This window comes from Pelophylax lessonae (assembly GCF_965119305.1).
Source record: "Pelophylax lessonae genome assembly, chromosome: 2".
Taxonomy (NCBI): Eukaryota; Metazoa; Chordata; class Amphibia; order Anura; family Ranidae; genus Pelophylax; species Pelophylax lessonae.
The window spans coordinates 129546147-129562889 of record NC_138769.1 but is presented as its reverse complement, the minus strand read 5'-3'; the positions used below and the strand labels follow the sequence as shown (position 1 = coordinate 129562889).

General features: G+C 41.6%; 1 protein-coding gene across 1 annotated transcript in view; it reads right to left on the bottom strand.

Annotated features, from left to right (window-relative positions):
- Positions 1-14071, bottom strand: part of RSKR (ribosomal protein S6 kinase related) — a 49400-nt gene extending 35329 nt beyond the window's left edge. Inside the window, exons 1-6 of the mRNA XM_082246653.1 lie at positions 13992-14071; positions 13268-13516; positions 10954-11037; positions 7166-7234; positions 5656-5725; positions 1414-1521 (exon numbers count right to left, since the gene is read on the bottom strand). Coding sequence (XP_082102779.1) covers positions 1414-1521; positions 5656-5725; positions 7166-7234; positions 10954-11037; positions 13268-13516; positions 13992-14018 — 607 coding nt within the window. The 5' untranslated portion in view covers positions 14019-14071. The remainder of the gene's footprint in view (positions 1-1413; positions 1522-5655; positions 5726-7165; positions 7235-10953; positions 11038-13267; positions 13517-13991) is intronic.
- Positions 14072-16743: the final 2672 nt, after the last annotated feature.

Genomic DNA, 16743 nt, shown 5'->3' with positions numbered 1-16743 from the left:
CCCCTTGTCCTTTCTTCTCCTTGGATCCTTATAGGGTGTTTGAAGGTATGCACACTAAACCATATGTAAGCTGTTTACACTGTATACACTAACCTATATGGCTAAACATATTTTTTACATATATTGATTCTCTACTTTGGCAGATTTTTTCCAAGTATCTGGGTCCTTACCACATTTACCCCTTGTGGTTCCATGCAGTCAGAGGTGGTGGTTCCCATTTGGTATAGCCTTTGAAGTGACAAGCGACAGCAAAAACCATACTCCTGTTTTTAACTATGCGGTTGTTCTATTGTTGTGAAGCCATAGCAGGTCATGTTAAGTCATTTTATTGAACTCATGTATTGTATTGTCTTTTTATACATATATGTAAATTACAATTTATATATTTTTAATTGCTTTGACTATATTGTTGCCCTAAAGATCCCATATTAGGGGGTCTTGCCAACAGAGTTTAGACTTTAGGGATGCGGGCACTACTTGCCAGAACTTAGCAGCTATTTGTATTTTTGATAGCTGTATGAGGCAAATTGAACACAGACAGGTTTGTTACATTCTCCAACTATACCCAAACTGATCAAAAAACATTTTGTTTGCCTTGTCCAGTTTAGTCAACATTTTCATTCATGTTCTAGATAAAAAGATGTCATTACATTTCCCGAAATAGGAGACAAATGTAAAGGGCTACGCTGGAAAAAACAAAGGGAGAAGCAGAAAGGAGGAAATGCAGGAGGCTTAGCTCCCGTTCACATTACGGCGATTTGACATGTCAAATCACATGCCAAATTGCAGCCTATTGCCGGCAACGGCACTGTCCAAATCTGTGCAACACCAACTTTGCGGCGCCACACTGATTTCCAAAATAAGTTCCTGACATACTTTTGGTGATTTCGGGGGCCATTTCAATAGACATACTGAACTTGTGCAATTTAAACCTGTCTACAATGTGAACGTACCCGTAATCTATGTGTCTGGCACTCATTCATACTAAAACCCAGAGGTCAAAACAAGTCAATGTCTCACATACTACCTTGAGTTGGCAGGCTAGCAATGGATAATCATGATCAAGCCTACTAATCTTAAGGGTTTGGCAAATACTTCATTCTTAATTAAGAATTCCTTGCCTGTGTGAGATTATTTAACATCTAAAGGTGTTGCCAGGTTTTTCTCCTTGTCAAAAGACAGGAAAGGTTGTTACATGGGATAAAATGCCCAGTCCCATTTAGAGCAAAGAATGAAAATTAAGAGTGAAGAGAGGTTAAAAAAAAAAAAAGGGGGGGATGGGGGAAGAGAAGGGACAGAAATGGGACATTTGAGCAAACAGTTACCATGAGTCTGATTATATTCATATGTATTTTATGTGTGTTGATATCAGAACAGTGTCGGTGCACAGTGACCACAGTCAATTGCTCTTACCCAACACTGATACCAGTTCTGCTGCAAATAACCGGACTGTGCCTTCTTCGGTTTTCTTGACAGACATCCATAAGGAATGGAGATCCCCGTATCTGCAGTAATTACACACTGCAGTAAACAAAGGAAAGCACATTAAAACAGATCAGAACTTTTACCACTGGAATGTTATCTAGGGCTACCAGTATATCCAGTTTTTAAAAATGTTTTTAAATCGCATCCAATTTCAAGTCTGGCTAACTGTTAGTGGTAATTAGCCCAAAACCAAAAATAGAATATATTGCAGCTTACCAATCATTAGCGCTGCTGCTGTTTTTCCCAGTTTTCACCTAATGATCTGGCCAGTAACACTTCTACTGTATTAGAGTGCCCCCACTCTGAATGGAGGAGCACAGGGGACACAGTAGACAGCAGCATGGTTAATCTTGGGGGAGGGGAGTGTTAGAAGTACTAACAGATATGAATACACTAACAAATTGAAGCCAAACTCAAGCGCACACTGCAGTTACACAAGCAGTTATATAAACATTATTTTCACAAAGCCTGCTGCCTCAGTTTGTATGATGCCAATTTGCAAATACTCCAGAATGTTATGAAGGGTGATCAGATGATTTGCAATTAATTGCAAAGTCCCTCTTTGCCATGAAAATAAACTTAATCCCATAAAAAAAGCTTTCCATTGCATTTGTGAAGAAGGCTTCAGGGTGCTCAAATAAGTCCAGCAAGCGCCAGGACAGTCTTCTACAGTTGATTCAGCTGTGGGATCGGGGCTCCACCAGTGCAGAGCTTGCTCAGGAATGGCAGTAGGCAGGTATGAGTGCATCTGCACACAGTGAGGCAAATACTTATGGAGGATGGCCTGGTGGCAAGAAGGGCAGCAAAGAAGCCACTTCTCTCCAGAAAAACATCAATGACAGAAAGATTTTTAACAAAAGGTACAGGGATTGGACTGCTGAGGACAGGGGTAAAGTCATTTTCTCTGATGAATTCCCTTTCTGATCCTGAGCGCTACTATTAGTCCTGTGTCATGCCAACAGTAAAGCATCCTGGGACCATTCATTTGTGGGGTTGCTTCTCAGCCAAGGGAGTGGAACACAACCATGAATAAAGAATGTTACAAAAACATCCTCCGAGAGAAACTTCTCCCAACCAAACAAGAACAGTTTGGTGAGGAACAATGCCTTTTCCAGCATGATGGAGCACCTTGCCATAAGGCAAAAGTGATAACAAAGTGGTTTGGGGAACAAACCATCAAAATTTTGGGTCCATGACCAGGAAACTCCTCAGGCCTTAATCTCACTGAGAACTTGTGGTAAATCTTCAAGAGGGGGGTGAACAAAAAAAACCCTGTCTGACAAACTCCAAGCATTGATTATGCCAGAATGGGCTGCCTTCAGTCAGGATGTGGCCCATAAGTTGATTGACAGCATGCCAGGGCGATTTGCAGAGTTCTTATAAAAGAAGGGTCAGCACTGCAAATATTGACTGTTTGCATAAACTTAATGGAATTGTCAATAAAATCCTTTGACACTTATGAAATGCTTGTAATTATACTTCAGTATACCATAGTAACATCTGACAAAAAATCTAAAAACCCTGAAACAGCAGACTTTGTGAAAATTAATATTTATGTCATTCTCAAAATTTTTGGCCACGGCTGTATAGGTCTGGGACATATCAAACCTCAGCAAAAAAAACACTGCTCCCCCACTGAGACTAAGGGTTTGACTCTGCAGCCTGCTGGTAGAGTTCAGGCTTATCTACTCAGGCTATGTCTGCTTTAGAAAGAATACAAACTGTAAGACTCGGAACGCCTTATGTCTGGATTCAACTTGAATGTATTTAGCCGATTTAAACTGAAGGTACAATTGGGATTTAACGATATCTGATGATTTACAAAGTTTTAACACTTTTGCTTTTGGTATCTAAACCTTTTCTCTGCACCTGATTAGCTTTTTACCTCTTCCTCCAGCAGATGAAAGTGTTGTAAATAAAACTATTATTGGACCTGTGGGTATGGCAGCACTTATTGTTTTAAAAGACACAATTTCATAACAGATTTGATGTATTTGTGGCCACTGCTCGCAGTGGCAGAACTACCAGGGTTGCAGCAGTCGCATCCGCGACTGGGACCTGGAGTTCCACCACCAACAGCCTGCCCACTAGTTCTGGCTGTACTGACCTCTCGCTCGCCCGTCCCTTTGTTTCGCCATTGTGGGGAGGGGGGGGGGTTGTGGCTGGCAGCTAAGGGTAGTCTGAGCTGATATATATGTTGGCCTTAATCGCCAGCAGTACCTGCGCAAATGGCAAACTTAAAAGAAGTGACTAAAAAAATAAATAAAATAAAAATAAATGAAATGTGTGCCGTGTAAATTCTATGCAGAATTAATAAATCATAAAGTGCAACATATAGGCGTGAACCATAACATATAGGCATGACATATAAAATGTCACTTTACTTGTATCCGGACCACCCCATCTATCCTCAGAGAGAAGCCATAGAAAGGCGAAGGTGGACACTGAAGAAGAAAGTCAGCTGACACCAATAGAATGAAGGGGGAGAAACTCTCCCCTCTGGGAGGCAAAATCATGACACAGGGCCATCCCTGGAGGCACATGAATGCTGAGGGGGAATCGACTGACTGATCAAGTAAGTGATTAACTTTCAGATGTCAGTAAAACTGATCCCATCCTCCAACCCCCCCACACCACCACAGATCTCATCCCTATCTCGGCCCATCACCTCTACAACAGAAGTGATAGGGGAGATAGGAGTGAGACCTGTGGTGGTGGGGGGGTGGGTGGGTGTCATCAGTGGCAGCGGTGGTGGTGAGGGGGGTGGGATCAGTAAGAGGCAGAAGTGGTGGTGGGGGAGGATGACACCACCGCTGCCACTGATCCCGCCCCCCTCACCACCACCGCTGCCACTGATCCCACTCCCCTTCCCCACTGCCACTGATCCCACCCCTCTCACCACCACCAATGCCACTGATCTCACCCCCCCTCACCACCACCACCGCTGCTACTGATCCCACCACCCCCTCACCACCGCTGCTACTGATCTAACCACCCTCACCACCACCACTGCCACTGATCCCATCCCCCCTCACCACCACTGCCACTGATCCCATCCCCCTCACCACCACCACCGCTACCACTGATCCCACTCCTCTCACCACCACCACCGCTGCCACTGATCCCACCCCTCTCACCACCAACACCGCTGCCACTGATCCCATCTGATCACCGCCACCTCCACTGCTCCCATCACACTACCACCACTGCTGCCACTGATCCCATCCCACCACCACCACTGCCACAGATCCCATCCCACCACCACCACTGCTGCCACCCATCCCATCCCACCACCATTCCTGCTGCCACCCATCCCATCCCAACACCACCCCCCTACCACTGATCCCATCCCACCACCGCTGCCACTTATCCCATCCTTCCACTGCTTCCACTGATCCCATCTCACCACCAATGCCACTCATCCCATCCCATCACCGCTGCCACTCATCCCATCCCTCCACTGCTTTCACTGATCCTATCTCACCACCACTGCCACTGATCCCATCCCACCACCACCGCTGCCACTCATCCCATCCCATCCCACCACCACTGCCACTCATCCCATCCCACCACTGTTGCCACTCATCCCATCCCACCACCACCACCGCTGCCACTCATCCCATCTCACCACCACCACTCATGCCATACCACCACCGCTGACACTCATCCCATCCCACCACCACCTCTGCCACTCATCGCATCCCACCCCACCACTACTGCTGTAACTCAGCCCATCCCCCCACCACTGCCAACACCACTGCCCCATATCTCATCCAATCCCCCCACCACTACCACAACCACTGCCACTCATCCCATGTACCCCACCACCACCACTGCCACTGATCTCATCCCCCCCACCACCGCTGCCACTCATCCCATCCCATCCCCCAATCACTACCACCGCTGCCACTGATCCAATCCCCCATCACTACCACCACCGCTGCAACCTATTCTAACCCCATGCTCCAGGGGGCCCATGCCTCACCCCTGTACACCTGAATAGGAGGGGCAGCGGGGTGACATATAGAGGAACCATTCCCCTCTCTGCTGCCCCAGGGGTCAGGGGGGCCCTTAATGGTTTCTTGCACTGGGGCCCTGAAGGTTCTAGTTATGCCTCTGGCTGCTTGATATGGGTATCAGTATGTGGTAGTGTGAGTTAAGGCGACTTACTGATAAATAGGTGACGTTGTCCTTGCCAGCTCTCTCCCAGGCATTGAATAAATGGATGTTTCAATTGTCGCTGTTAAAAAAATATACAATTGTCATATATATATGTCAGTAACTTGTATGACCAATATAGTTTTAATTTAAGCTGTTTTCAGTTTTAAGTGACATCGGGTTATGTGTATTGAGGTGGTGGCAGATTTTAAAGGATGTAAATAGCAATGTACACAAATCAGTACACCTAGAACTGGTCAGTGAGCAAAAATAAGCTTAATTGTGGCACCACCCCCTAGTAGCAGTTTAATTCTAGAAGTACTTATGCAGAGTGGTACACTATATTTAGGATTATAACAATCTTATGGGCTCCATAACAATTTTTTTAAAGTGCACGTAGGCGGGGTCCAAGTTGAGATGCCCTTTTTTGGGAAAGAAGGAATCATGCACAGACAGTGTATGCTGCACTGATATAATCTGTACTGATATTTAGCAGGTTTATTAGTACAACTTTTACACAAGTTTTTAGCATGGTTAAACAATGGTCCAGTGAATAAACAGTCCCAATTTCTGACAAGATGCGTTACTGAAGAATGGATTCAGTTACCCGGGGTAGTGTCCCTTTTCAGTAAACATGAGGCATAATTTTCAGGAGCCTGCACTGGCTCCATGCTTCTGCACTAATTATTGGAGTGTATAAAGTGATGAGGGAGCCTTTCCTGAGCTATCCCTCAAGCAGAACCTCTCCCTGCACTGCAGTGCTGTCCTTCACAAGCAGGGGATGCCCCCAGTAGAATGCCGCAAATTACAGTGGAAAGAGTTTCAATTGGAAGGGACCAGTGACAGTGTCCCTGAAACTTGCCCACATACTTGTCCCCTAATAGCACATCTGCCGCATTCAGAGTCCGGGTCATCTTTTCACTTTTTAAGTAGTGTGTCTGGATCACCAGTATTGAGCATCCTCTTATAATACACTGAATGGACAAGAGCTAGCTCAGGCAGTTTCAAAGAGGAGCTCCAGTCTCCCCCCAAAAAATTAAAAGTCAGCAGCTACATAAAGCTTCTGCTCAAGCTGTCTAGGCAAAACCAGGTAGCCACCCCCCCCCCCCCCCAAAAAAAAGGGCCAATTGTTAAAGAGATGGGGATGGGAGGCAAACAAGTGGAAATTCCCCTTTTGGGGGAAATTCGGCTTTAATGAGTGGAAACGGACAGGTCACTTCCTGGGCAATGCCCCCAAAGTGACGTTCAGACAAAACTTTTATTGAGCTTGAGAGTTTTGGATGTTAAATCTAACATCACTTTCTGTTTCAGTGGCAATAGTAGTCATCAGGACAAATAGTAAAAATGTATATATCTAAGGGGGGGGGGGGGCACGGATGCAGAAGGATTTCAACTAAAAAAGGAAGCATCAGCACAAGGGACACATCCCACTGACTGTGTGTTATGTCCCTTCTGCTGATTTTTCCTGTTTTTATTTTGATTATAACCCTTTTATGGGCTTTTTCCAAAAGATCAGCCATACCTGAATGCTGACCTCTTCCTTACATTGTTTCAGTGTGTTACGCCGCAGAACTTCTCCTTTGGGCAATACCTTTGGAGCAAATATAAAAATATAGGTAAAGGTAAAGTGGCACATTTGGTCAAGTTAGGTGTCCAAATATATGAAATATACTCATACGCTACATAGTTAACTCAGTTAACAAAAGACACACTAGGGGAAATGCATAAAAGGTTTGTAGACATCCTTTAGAATTCAGTTGGTGCTTATAGCAGCTCCTTCTAAGTCTATTATACTGTAGCACCATAAATACTGTTTCTTTTTGCACAAGTAAATGAATGTATCTTATTGTGTTGCTGCTTTCCAAATGTAGAACTATTTATGTTTTTGTTGGATCTTGGATCGATAAAACTGTTTTTTTTTTCCCCTCAAGTGGAATATATTGTTAACACCCATACAAATAGATAAAGCTATAACAGTTTGGGGAAAAAAAAAACATTTTACTCTGCACACATGCATGGCATCGAATATAAAAAATACCTCCCCCCCCCCAAAAAAAAAAAAACCTCTAACAACTCCATAGCTGAACTTATTTGACCATTGAATTCAGCTGGTGGATAGGTACGAGTGTTCAACATATCAACCTGGGCCTTCTCTTTTGAAATCACAAGTTGCAATCCCAGGAACACAAATCAATTTGTAAATAAAGTTAAATAAAATCCGATATATGTTATGGTGCCTACTGGGGCTAAGGGGGTCGCTGCATGTCTGTGGACACAGCGGATTGTGGCTTACGGTACCGTCCTGTTTTGAGCGACCCTGGACTTATGAGATTGCTATGCGATCACCTGATCTCAGGGATTTGTGATTGGCCCACAGCTATCACATGTTACCTGGGCCTATCACAGCCTCTTGTACCATGTGATTAGCTTTAGACAATCTCAGTTCAGTAGTAATCACAGCTGTCATGAATGAAACTCATGCAGGACAGTTCAAAGTATTGCTGGTACAAACATTTTCATTGTATCACCAATAAAAATGTTCACACAAAAATACTGAACCCCGCCCCCCACCCCCCCCCCCCCCACCCAGAGTAGTACAGTGTTACTTTGGGGATGCTGAACTACTAAGATGAAAGTATGTTACATAAAATACAAATATATTTCATTAAAAAATCTTTTAAGGTTTTTTGTACACACATTTTTCATTTTTATCATACTGTCCCAAGTGAGTGTCCCTTATTCCCGCCACACCAGTCATAGGCTGATGCATAAGAACATAAGTCATTTGCTTGGGTCAAGGGTTGATTCACACCCCAAAAACACACTCCAGGTCTGTTATGTATGCATTTCTGCATGTGTGTTGTTGATGTGTTTCCAGATGCATTCCAGATGCTTTTTTCTTCTTTTTTCATTTCTTTTTCCCTGTATAGGGGTCTGGTGCATTTTTTATGTCTTTTTTGATGCGCTCCAGTGCATTCCGGTGTAATTTTTATGCGTTTTACCACGTTCCAGTATAGTCCAGTGCAGGAAAAATACAACATGTTCTACTTTTTTCTTCTAGAACTGGAACCCCCCGCCCCCCCCCCCCCCCCAGGAACTGACCACACTGGTGTGAACTATGCCATAGGAAACCATACAACCTACTTTCCATGCATTTTTGATACAGGATAAAAATGCACTGGACTGCATGCAGTGTGGACTGGCTCTTAAGGCACACTACAGCAGGTTGAGAAAAGAGACAGACTGAGACAAATAAGTGGGGAAGGGGAAATTTTTGTTATGGTAAGAGAGATTTGGTTATGGTTTGTTTTAATATAACATTGAGAGACATCTTACAACTACACCAGCCACAAACACACAGGACTCTGATGTTATGGTTGGGATTTGAACCCATGACCCTAGTCACTTTGCTTCCTGTAGTATTAACTATAATATATAGTAGTACCATGATTCAAGAATAAAGATATATCAATTTAAATAGATATTCTAATAAAATTCGAATTAGACATGAAAAAATATTTTTCATATACTAAAGATATACTATAATTTTTATAGATATATTTAACATTAAAAAAAGTATGCACTACTCTGTAACATTCATTAAAAAATGCATTAGTTTGCAGAACATGTACAAAAACACTACAAAACAGGAAAGAAAATTAATATCTTTACTATCAAAAGAAGCCAAACCACACTTGCCAATTGTTTCTTTTTATACACAAAAAGGCATTTCAGCTAAATCCTGCAGTCGTACGTTCTCTAGGGACCGCGTTTAGCATTTTCTGTTATGGTAAAGTGACTATCCTGAGTTGACATTTACTAAAAGTCTTTCACCTAATTGATAGTGCTTCTCCGTTCTCCGCATTGAAGTCTTAATTGTTTCAGTTAGGTGCAATTAAGAGTCTAACATCTATTGCTTCTCCTTATTCTTAGTAAATTAACCCCATAGTTACATCTGGTTAATCTGGTTGATAAAAAGTCGATCCAGTTCAACCAACAGAGAGAAAAAAAGAAACACACAAACACAAATCAAAAACCTCCATATACACTATTAAATATCCAAAGTTAATCCAGAGGAAAGCAAAAAAAAAAAAAAACCCAATAAATCATGATCCAATTTCCCCCAGTGGAGGAAAAAAAAACTTCCTTATCAGCCAAAAGGCAATTGGATATCCCCTGGATCCACTTTAGCTATAAATATTAGTATCCAGTTATATTATGTGCCTTTAGGAAAGAATACAGGTATTTTTAAAAACAATCTACCTAGCTGGCCAGAGCCAGCTTTAGAGGGAGTCTATTCTACATTTTCAAACTCTTACTGTGAATAAGCCTTTCCATATTTGGAGATTAAATCTCTTATCCTCTGAGTGGCCCCTTGTCCTCTATGATGACTTTAAAGAACAAGTTGACCTTTTCGTCTGAATATGGGTATAATATGTAACATGTCACAAATGGACTGGTCCCTGAGCCTTACTCCCCCCCCCCCCCGCGCTATCTGTCACAATTTTAAAAAAACGTGGCCCGCCCAACCACATCACTCATTCACAATTCACAGTGCCCTGCGAATGGAAAACTACAAGGCTGTTGGCTTGTAGGTTTCAATGAACTACCGATGTGGAGCGCCATTGTAGTTATTTCTCTCTTCCTGTCAGATTTTATCTGCTTGCCCATGCAGGATGTACGGGCACACAGATACACTGGCATATCTGCTGGAGACCTACATGGCACCAGCAATCCGCTAGTTGCTGGTGCAATGCTTTACAGGATCCAAACAAAAAAATAATTCACATTTTTTTTACCTGCAAAATTTCTAAAAAATTCACTTTAAAGTTAATACTCTACACCAAGTTCACTATGTGGACTGCTTATGTATTTATACATATTGATCATATCACCTTTTAATCTCCTCTTCTCAAGAGGGAATAAACTCAATTCCTCTAATCTATCCTCATAGCTGAACTCCGCCATGTCTCTTATCAGTTTTGTTGCCCTTCTCTGCACTTTCTCCAGTTCCCCAATATCTTTTTTATGAACTGGGGCCCAAAACTGAACTGCATATTCCAGATGAGGTATTACTATTGAACAGGGGCAACATGATGTTTCTCTCTCTGCAGTCCATACCTATCTTAATACAAGAAAATATTTTTTTTTGCTCACTTTGGAAACTGTAGCTTGGCGTTACATAGTATTGATCTACCAAAATACCCAGATCCTTCTCCACCACTGATTCCCCCGGTTCTAAATGAAACTACCACAAAAAAGGGCCACTAAAACTTTAGTGAATTCAGAGAAAATTATGAATCTTCTAACCTTTAAAGCAAAGATCTTCTGTTCCCCGCAGTTTAAGACCTTCAGTACTGGACCAATGGATCCTTTAGCAACACATCCTAGAATCTATAGGAGACACATTCATGCATAAATTAATAATATTAAGCCAACATTAGATGAATAGATCCCTCTTTGAGATTGCTGAGATATCTATCTATTTTTGCATTGATTGTCAACTCAGTTTCACCACAGCCATTTCCCCAAACTCTGCTATGTGGGATTTTGGTTTTACAGAAATTTGCTTACACACTAGAAAATATCTATGTGATACTGAGTACCTCTGAAAAATTCCATATGAGGCATGTGTAATCAGACCTCCCTCAAAGCAGAAGTTTAGCAGATGCTTTTTTGATGCAAAGATTTAGTCAAATTACTTAACAGTTGTGCGAGGACCCCCCTCCCCCCTCCTTCCTCTATTGAGAATGTTCTTTAATTACTTTCACTACCTATCTTTAAGAATGGAGGAGAGGAACCTGTGGGTCATCAGTCTCTCCCCCATTCAGAAATCATGTTAGAAGGAAAAAATAAAAGAACTAAGAAGGGGGGGGGGGTTCCCTGGTGAAACTTATTCACAGCAACTCAGCTCAGAGCCCAAGGCTTTTAACCATTGCAGCACTGGAAGTTCAGAGACAGGAAGAGCACGGGGCTTTCCTGCAGTAAAGATTTCAACGTGATCCAACTGTCTGCATGATGCACAATGCTTCTTTACAGGTAAGTGTTGTGTCTAAAGCTGTACAGAAAAAAAAAAATTAATCTAAACTTTAGCTAAGTTTAAATAGACTGTACAATCTGCAAGAAAATGTTTACTTTGCAATTTATTTCCCTTAGCTTACTGAATGAGGTGCAGCTCTGCTGACTTTTTTTTTACTTTTCATGCATGTGATTGGTATTCTTTCAAAGAAACTGTGCCCTTATGCAGTGAAAATTTTCTTGCAAAGTGAGCAGCCTTTTTGACTTCAGTAAATCAACCCCATTGCTTACTGGTTAAGAGGACTTTTAAAATTACTCCTGAAGTTTTTGTACCCTTGTCAATAAAAATAGTTTAAAAAAAATGACTCCTGAAAAAGTATAGGTAGCTAGGCTATACAAGTATTTCCGCCACTCCTGAAATCAGACCAGGTGATTAATAGCAACTTGATTTATAATAGTACACATAATAATACATACATTGGGGTTTTTTTTTTTTTCTAAATGTACTCATCCTTTAATTTTATTATTCTGTACTACTAAAAACACTTTAAAAGCATACTTTTATACGGTAAGTTGTCAATGAGTTTGTAAGCTTTCACGATAATGCACTGAGCAGACTAGATACTGAATCACGGGGAGCAGAAAAGAATACTCAAAAGACTTGTGTATACAAGATAAAAAAACTTTATAAAGATGGAAAAGAATATAAAAAGATACCCAAAACCTTAAATTTGCCAGTAAGTACTGTTCAATCACTTATTAGGAAGTGGAAAATTCTGGATCTCTTGATACCAAGCCAAGGTCAGGTAGACCAAGAAATATTACAACCACAAGTGCCAGAAGAATTTTTTGATGTGGTTGTTTTTTAGGAGCACAATACAACGATACTTGAACACAGATGATCTGCATGGTCTAGTTGCCAGAAATAAGTCTTTACTGCACCAATACCACAAAAAAGCCCAATTACAATATTCCCTTAACACCTTGACATGCCTCACCAGGCATTTTTGTGGCATTGGTGCAAGTAAAGGCTTCATTCTGACAACTCAACCATGCAGATAATTTGTCTTCAAGTATTGTTGTATTGTGCTTCTTAAAAACAAAGTTTAATTACCTTGTTATGCAGGTCTTTTGACTTTTCTTTTCGGCTCTCCATGTCTCATCTCTCCGTCTCTCCATGTCTCAGTATTTAGTAACATTCATTAAAAATATAGTATTTAGTACTTAGTGCAATTGCGTGAGAGCTAGAAAACTCATTAACAATATATACACAGACACCACTTGCAATTTAAATAGCCACAGTTGTGGGAAATGAACCTTGAATTGCCATTTTAACCTGTGTGTGTCACCTTGTATATCTGTACCAAGGCCAAACATTCCAGGGCCACACAACTATGTGATAATGAATGGCTTCATATGATCACTATTCTTAAAAAAAAAGAGTTTTTGGCATGATCAGTCATATATTTAATATTAATGCCAAAATGTCACAATTTCTGCCAGGGTATGCAAACTTTAGAGCACAACTGTACCAAATACTATCTATATGATAGCTCTAATTCTTCATATCACATCACATTTCATCATTGCACTTTTTCTACAAGACCTTTAACTCTGGCTGCACAGCTGGTGACCACACTGGAAATTCAGGCAAGAATAAGGATACGCAATGTGGAAGAGGTCGCTCTGTCACTTTTGTTTCTGGAAGGCTAGTCTGTTGTGACGTCTTAAACCTATCCTTTATTGTTCGGCCAGTTACCCACAGCTGACCAAAACGTGATGTTGTCAAGCTGTCCCCATTCAACAGTCCTTTCCAAGAAGGAACCCAAAGGTTGGGTGACACAGAAGTACAGTCCTAAAAGAAGAAGAAACAAAACTTCAATAAAGGAGGATTATCTAAATAAAAAGTACTCAAAATACTTCAAAGATACACAGTTCGGTAAATCAATTCAAACACCCCCCCCCCCCATGCAAATTATGAAATATTTTGAAACTAAAATAGATACTGACACTGTAGAGGAGTATGGAACAAAATAGATAATATATACTCTTTAAAAAGTTTATTACACTGTCCAGTATCATATTTGCCTTAATGAAAGGGTGACCCCTTAAGTACATAATCAACAATGTGATCAATTGATAAACAGCATCCACTTCCTTATCAACTTAATTGTGGCAAAAATATACGTTTATTAAATAATGAGCAAATATTGCCTTTTTCCATACAGGTACTCTGAGCCACAAATTCAATTCAATTTTAAAGTTATGAATCTATTTAATAATGTATATTTTGTATAAGGTTTCTTTCCTCCTACATCTATTACCCCTACCTTGGTGTCACTGCTGGTGGCTCCCATTTCATGTCTTCAGTTAGTGTACACGCAGATCAGATTTTGTGCTTTCAAGCCCCCCTCCCCACCACTCAAACACTTTCTGATCTCTGAGGGGAGTCACATGTACTGGTAATCCGCTTTAGCTGGACAAACAATTTTAATCTGCTGCTAAGTACTGGCCTTTGCTTATGCATCCAGTCCTGCATTATTCATGAGTGTAATTCTTGTACATATCATACATGGTAATAGTCTGTCCATCAAAGTGCCTTCTTGGCAAAATAAAAGTAAGTGAAGCATTTCTTATTCAACTACATCCATGACATGACCATTTTTCCTATTTTTTTTTTTTTTAATTAATTGCCATTATTTCTGTATATTTCCTCTGAAATATAGTGAGGAAAACCCCTATGCTGCCATTGGTATATAAAGTAAGGAAAAACACTTGGTAGACTTTGCCAGTTTCAGTACTTTTTGAACCACTGACCTAGAACAAGCATGCAACCAGTGGAACTGGAACTCTTAATCTGCATGCTGGTTTAGGAGTCCATGATTCAAATTATTAAAAACATGCATTTTTCAAAGGTCACCAATGGCAACCTAAAGATTTTGTTCACTGAAGGTTCCTTTTAAAATATCTGAACTACTACAACAAGCCACTGTTCTGTAAAGGCATCAGCCAAATGATTAGACAAACAGCGACAAAAAACTTTGTTGTGATGCATACTGATGTGTGAAGGGGGATTGACAATATAGATAGAATGCACAAAGAGATCACCCCACAGTGTCTCCTAGGACAGTTCTAGCAGTTTTAGCTATAGTGGATAGAAAAATACATTGTAAGCATCATCAAAATATACATCAACGTTGTTACTCCATGTATAAAAAAAGGGAGGAAGAAATCTTAAAAAAGGATCCCTATCATGCAGTGCCACTGTAGTGGTGTGCCCCTTTATCCAGATTCAAGTGCAAGTCCCTTTAACTCAACTTCCCACAATCCTCTGGGCTCCCAGCATCCCCTGAGCTCCTGGACACGCTGAGGGAGTATAAATGCCAGCCCCTCCCAGCTTCCTGTGCTCAGAGAGATCCTGCCTGATGGGACAGCAGTGACTGGGCAAGTGAGCTGTCCCCTAGGTGCTGGGTCCTCACCTGATAAGTCTGGTGTGCGGGCCACCAGCAGTGAGCACAAGAGCACGCAGCATCTATCCAAGCCCCAGTCACTGGAGAGGACTCTGTTACAGTCCATGTGGAGAAGCTGTCCAAGCAGTGGGGTGGTCCTATCTGCAGCCCCCAGAGCCAAGTAATAAGATGTAACATGAGGTAAAGTTTAACGTTAAAATAAACATTGTTTTTGAAAAGTTTAAACTTTGTGTTCTATTATTTTTATATGATATTATTAGTCAAATTTGCTAGTTTCTTGATAGTTGTTAACGGCACTACTTTTGTCATTATTTGCAGTGTTATAAGGGAAAAAAGTAGTATACTGCATGAATAAAGGTTGACAGTGTCTTGTACATCTGTGATAATGACAAAAGACTGCAACTCCTCAAAAGCAATTTAATCAGGGAAAGACTGAGGGGACCCCGAATCTGAGTCAGAAATGTTCATTGCGACTGGTGGCCATAGAGCGATCAGAAATCGACTTTGCAGGTAAAGACATGGGAGTGAGCTTAGAGTCTCTGCGGTCAACACAACACCAATCTTTTGTGACTGCAGTAGATATCCAGGAAGAGTCCACCATCAAGTAGACACAGGAGGAGTCCTTTGTAGTGCATTAGCACATCCATCCCAGCAAGGAGTGTTGTCTCCAAGGGTTGGAGAGGCTGGATTCACCCCTTTTCTATGGATAGTGTAGGACCCACTGATAATGGGGTACTTTGACGCAGTGGTGGGCTTGAGCACGATATGGCCATATGGTGGGACTAAACCCCCATTTTTATTTATGGATTGTCTCCATATTTAATAGTCATTTCTTTTGCATGGTTGCGCTATTCTTTTTTAATATACATGTTGCTTGGTCCATAGCTGCACCGGCTTTAGATATACATGTTCAGGGTTTGCTCCCCCAATTTTTTGCTTGTTTATTATGTATTCGGTCTGACCAGACTTCTGTGGTTGAGCATCCCACCCCACACACACACCTGTACTCTATCAGAGTCCACCATCAAGTAGACACAGGAGGAGTCCTTTGTAGTGCATTAGCACATCCATCCCAGCAAGGAGTGTTGTCTCCAAGGGTTGGAGAGGCTGGATTCACCCCTTTTCTATGGATAGTGTAGGACCCACTGATAATGGGGTACTTTGACGCAGTGGTGGGCTTGAGCATGATATGGCCATATGGTGGGACTAAACCCCCATTTTTATTTATGGATTGTCTCCATATTTAATAGTCATTTCTTTTGCATGGTTGCGCTATTCTTTTTTAATATACATGTTGCTTGGTCCATAGCTGCACCGGCTTTAGATATACATGTTCAGGGTTTGCTCCCCCAATTTTTTGCTTGTTTATTATGTATTCGGTCTGACCAGACTTCTGTGGTTGAGAATCCCACCCCCCACACACACCTGTACTCTATCAGAGTCCACCATCAAGTAGACACAGGAGGAGTCCTTTGTAGTGCATTAGCACATCCATCCCAGCAAGGAGTGTTGTCTCCAAGGGTTGGAGAGGCTGGATTCACCCCTTTTCTATGGATAGTGTAGGACCCACTGATAATGGGGTACTTTGACGCAGTGGTGGGCTTGAGCACGA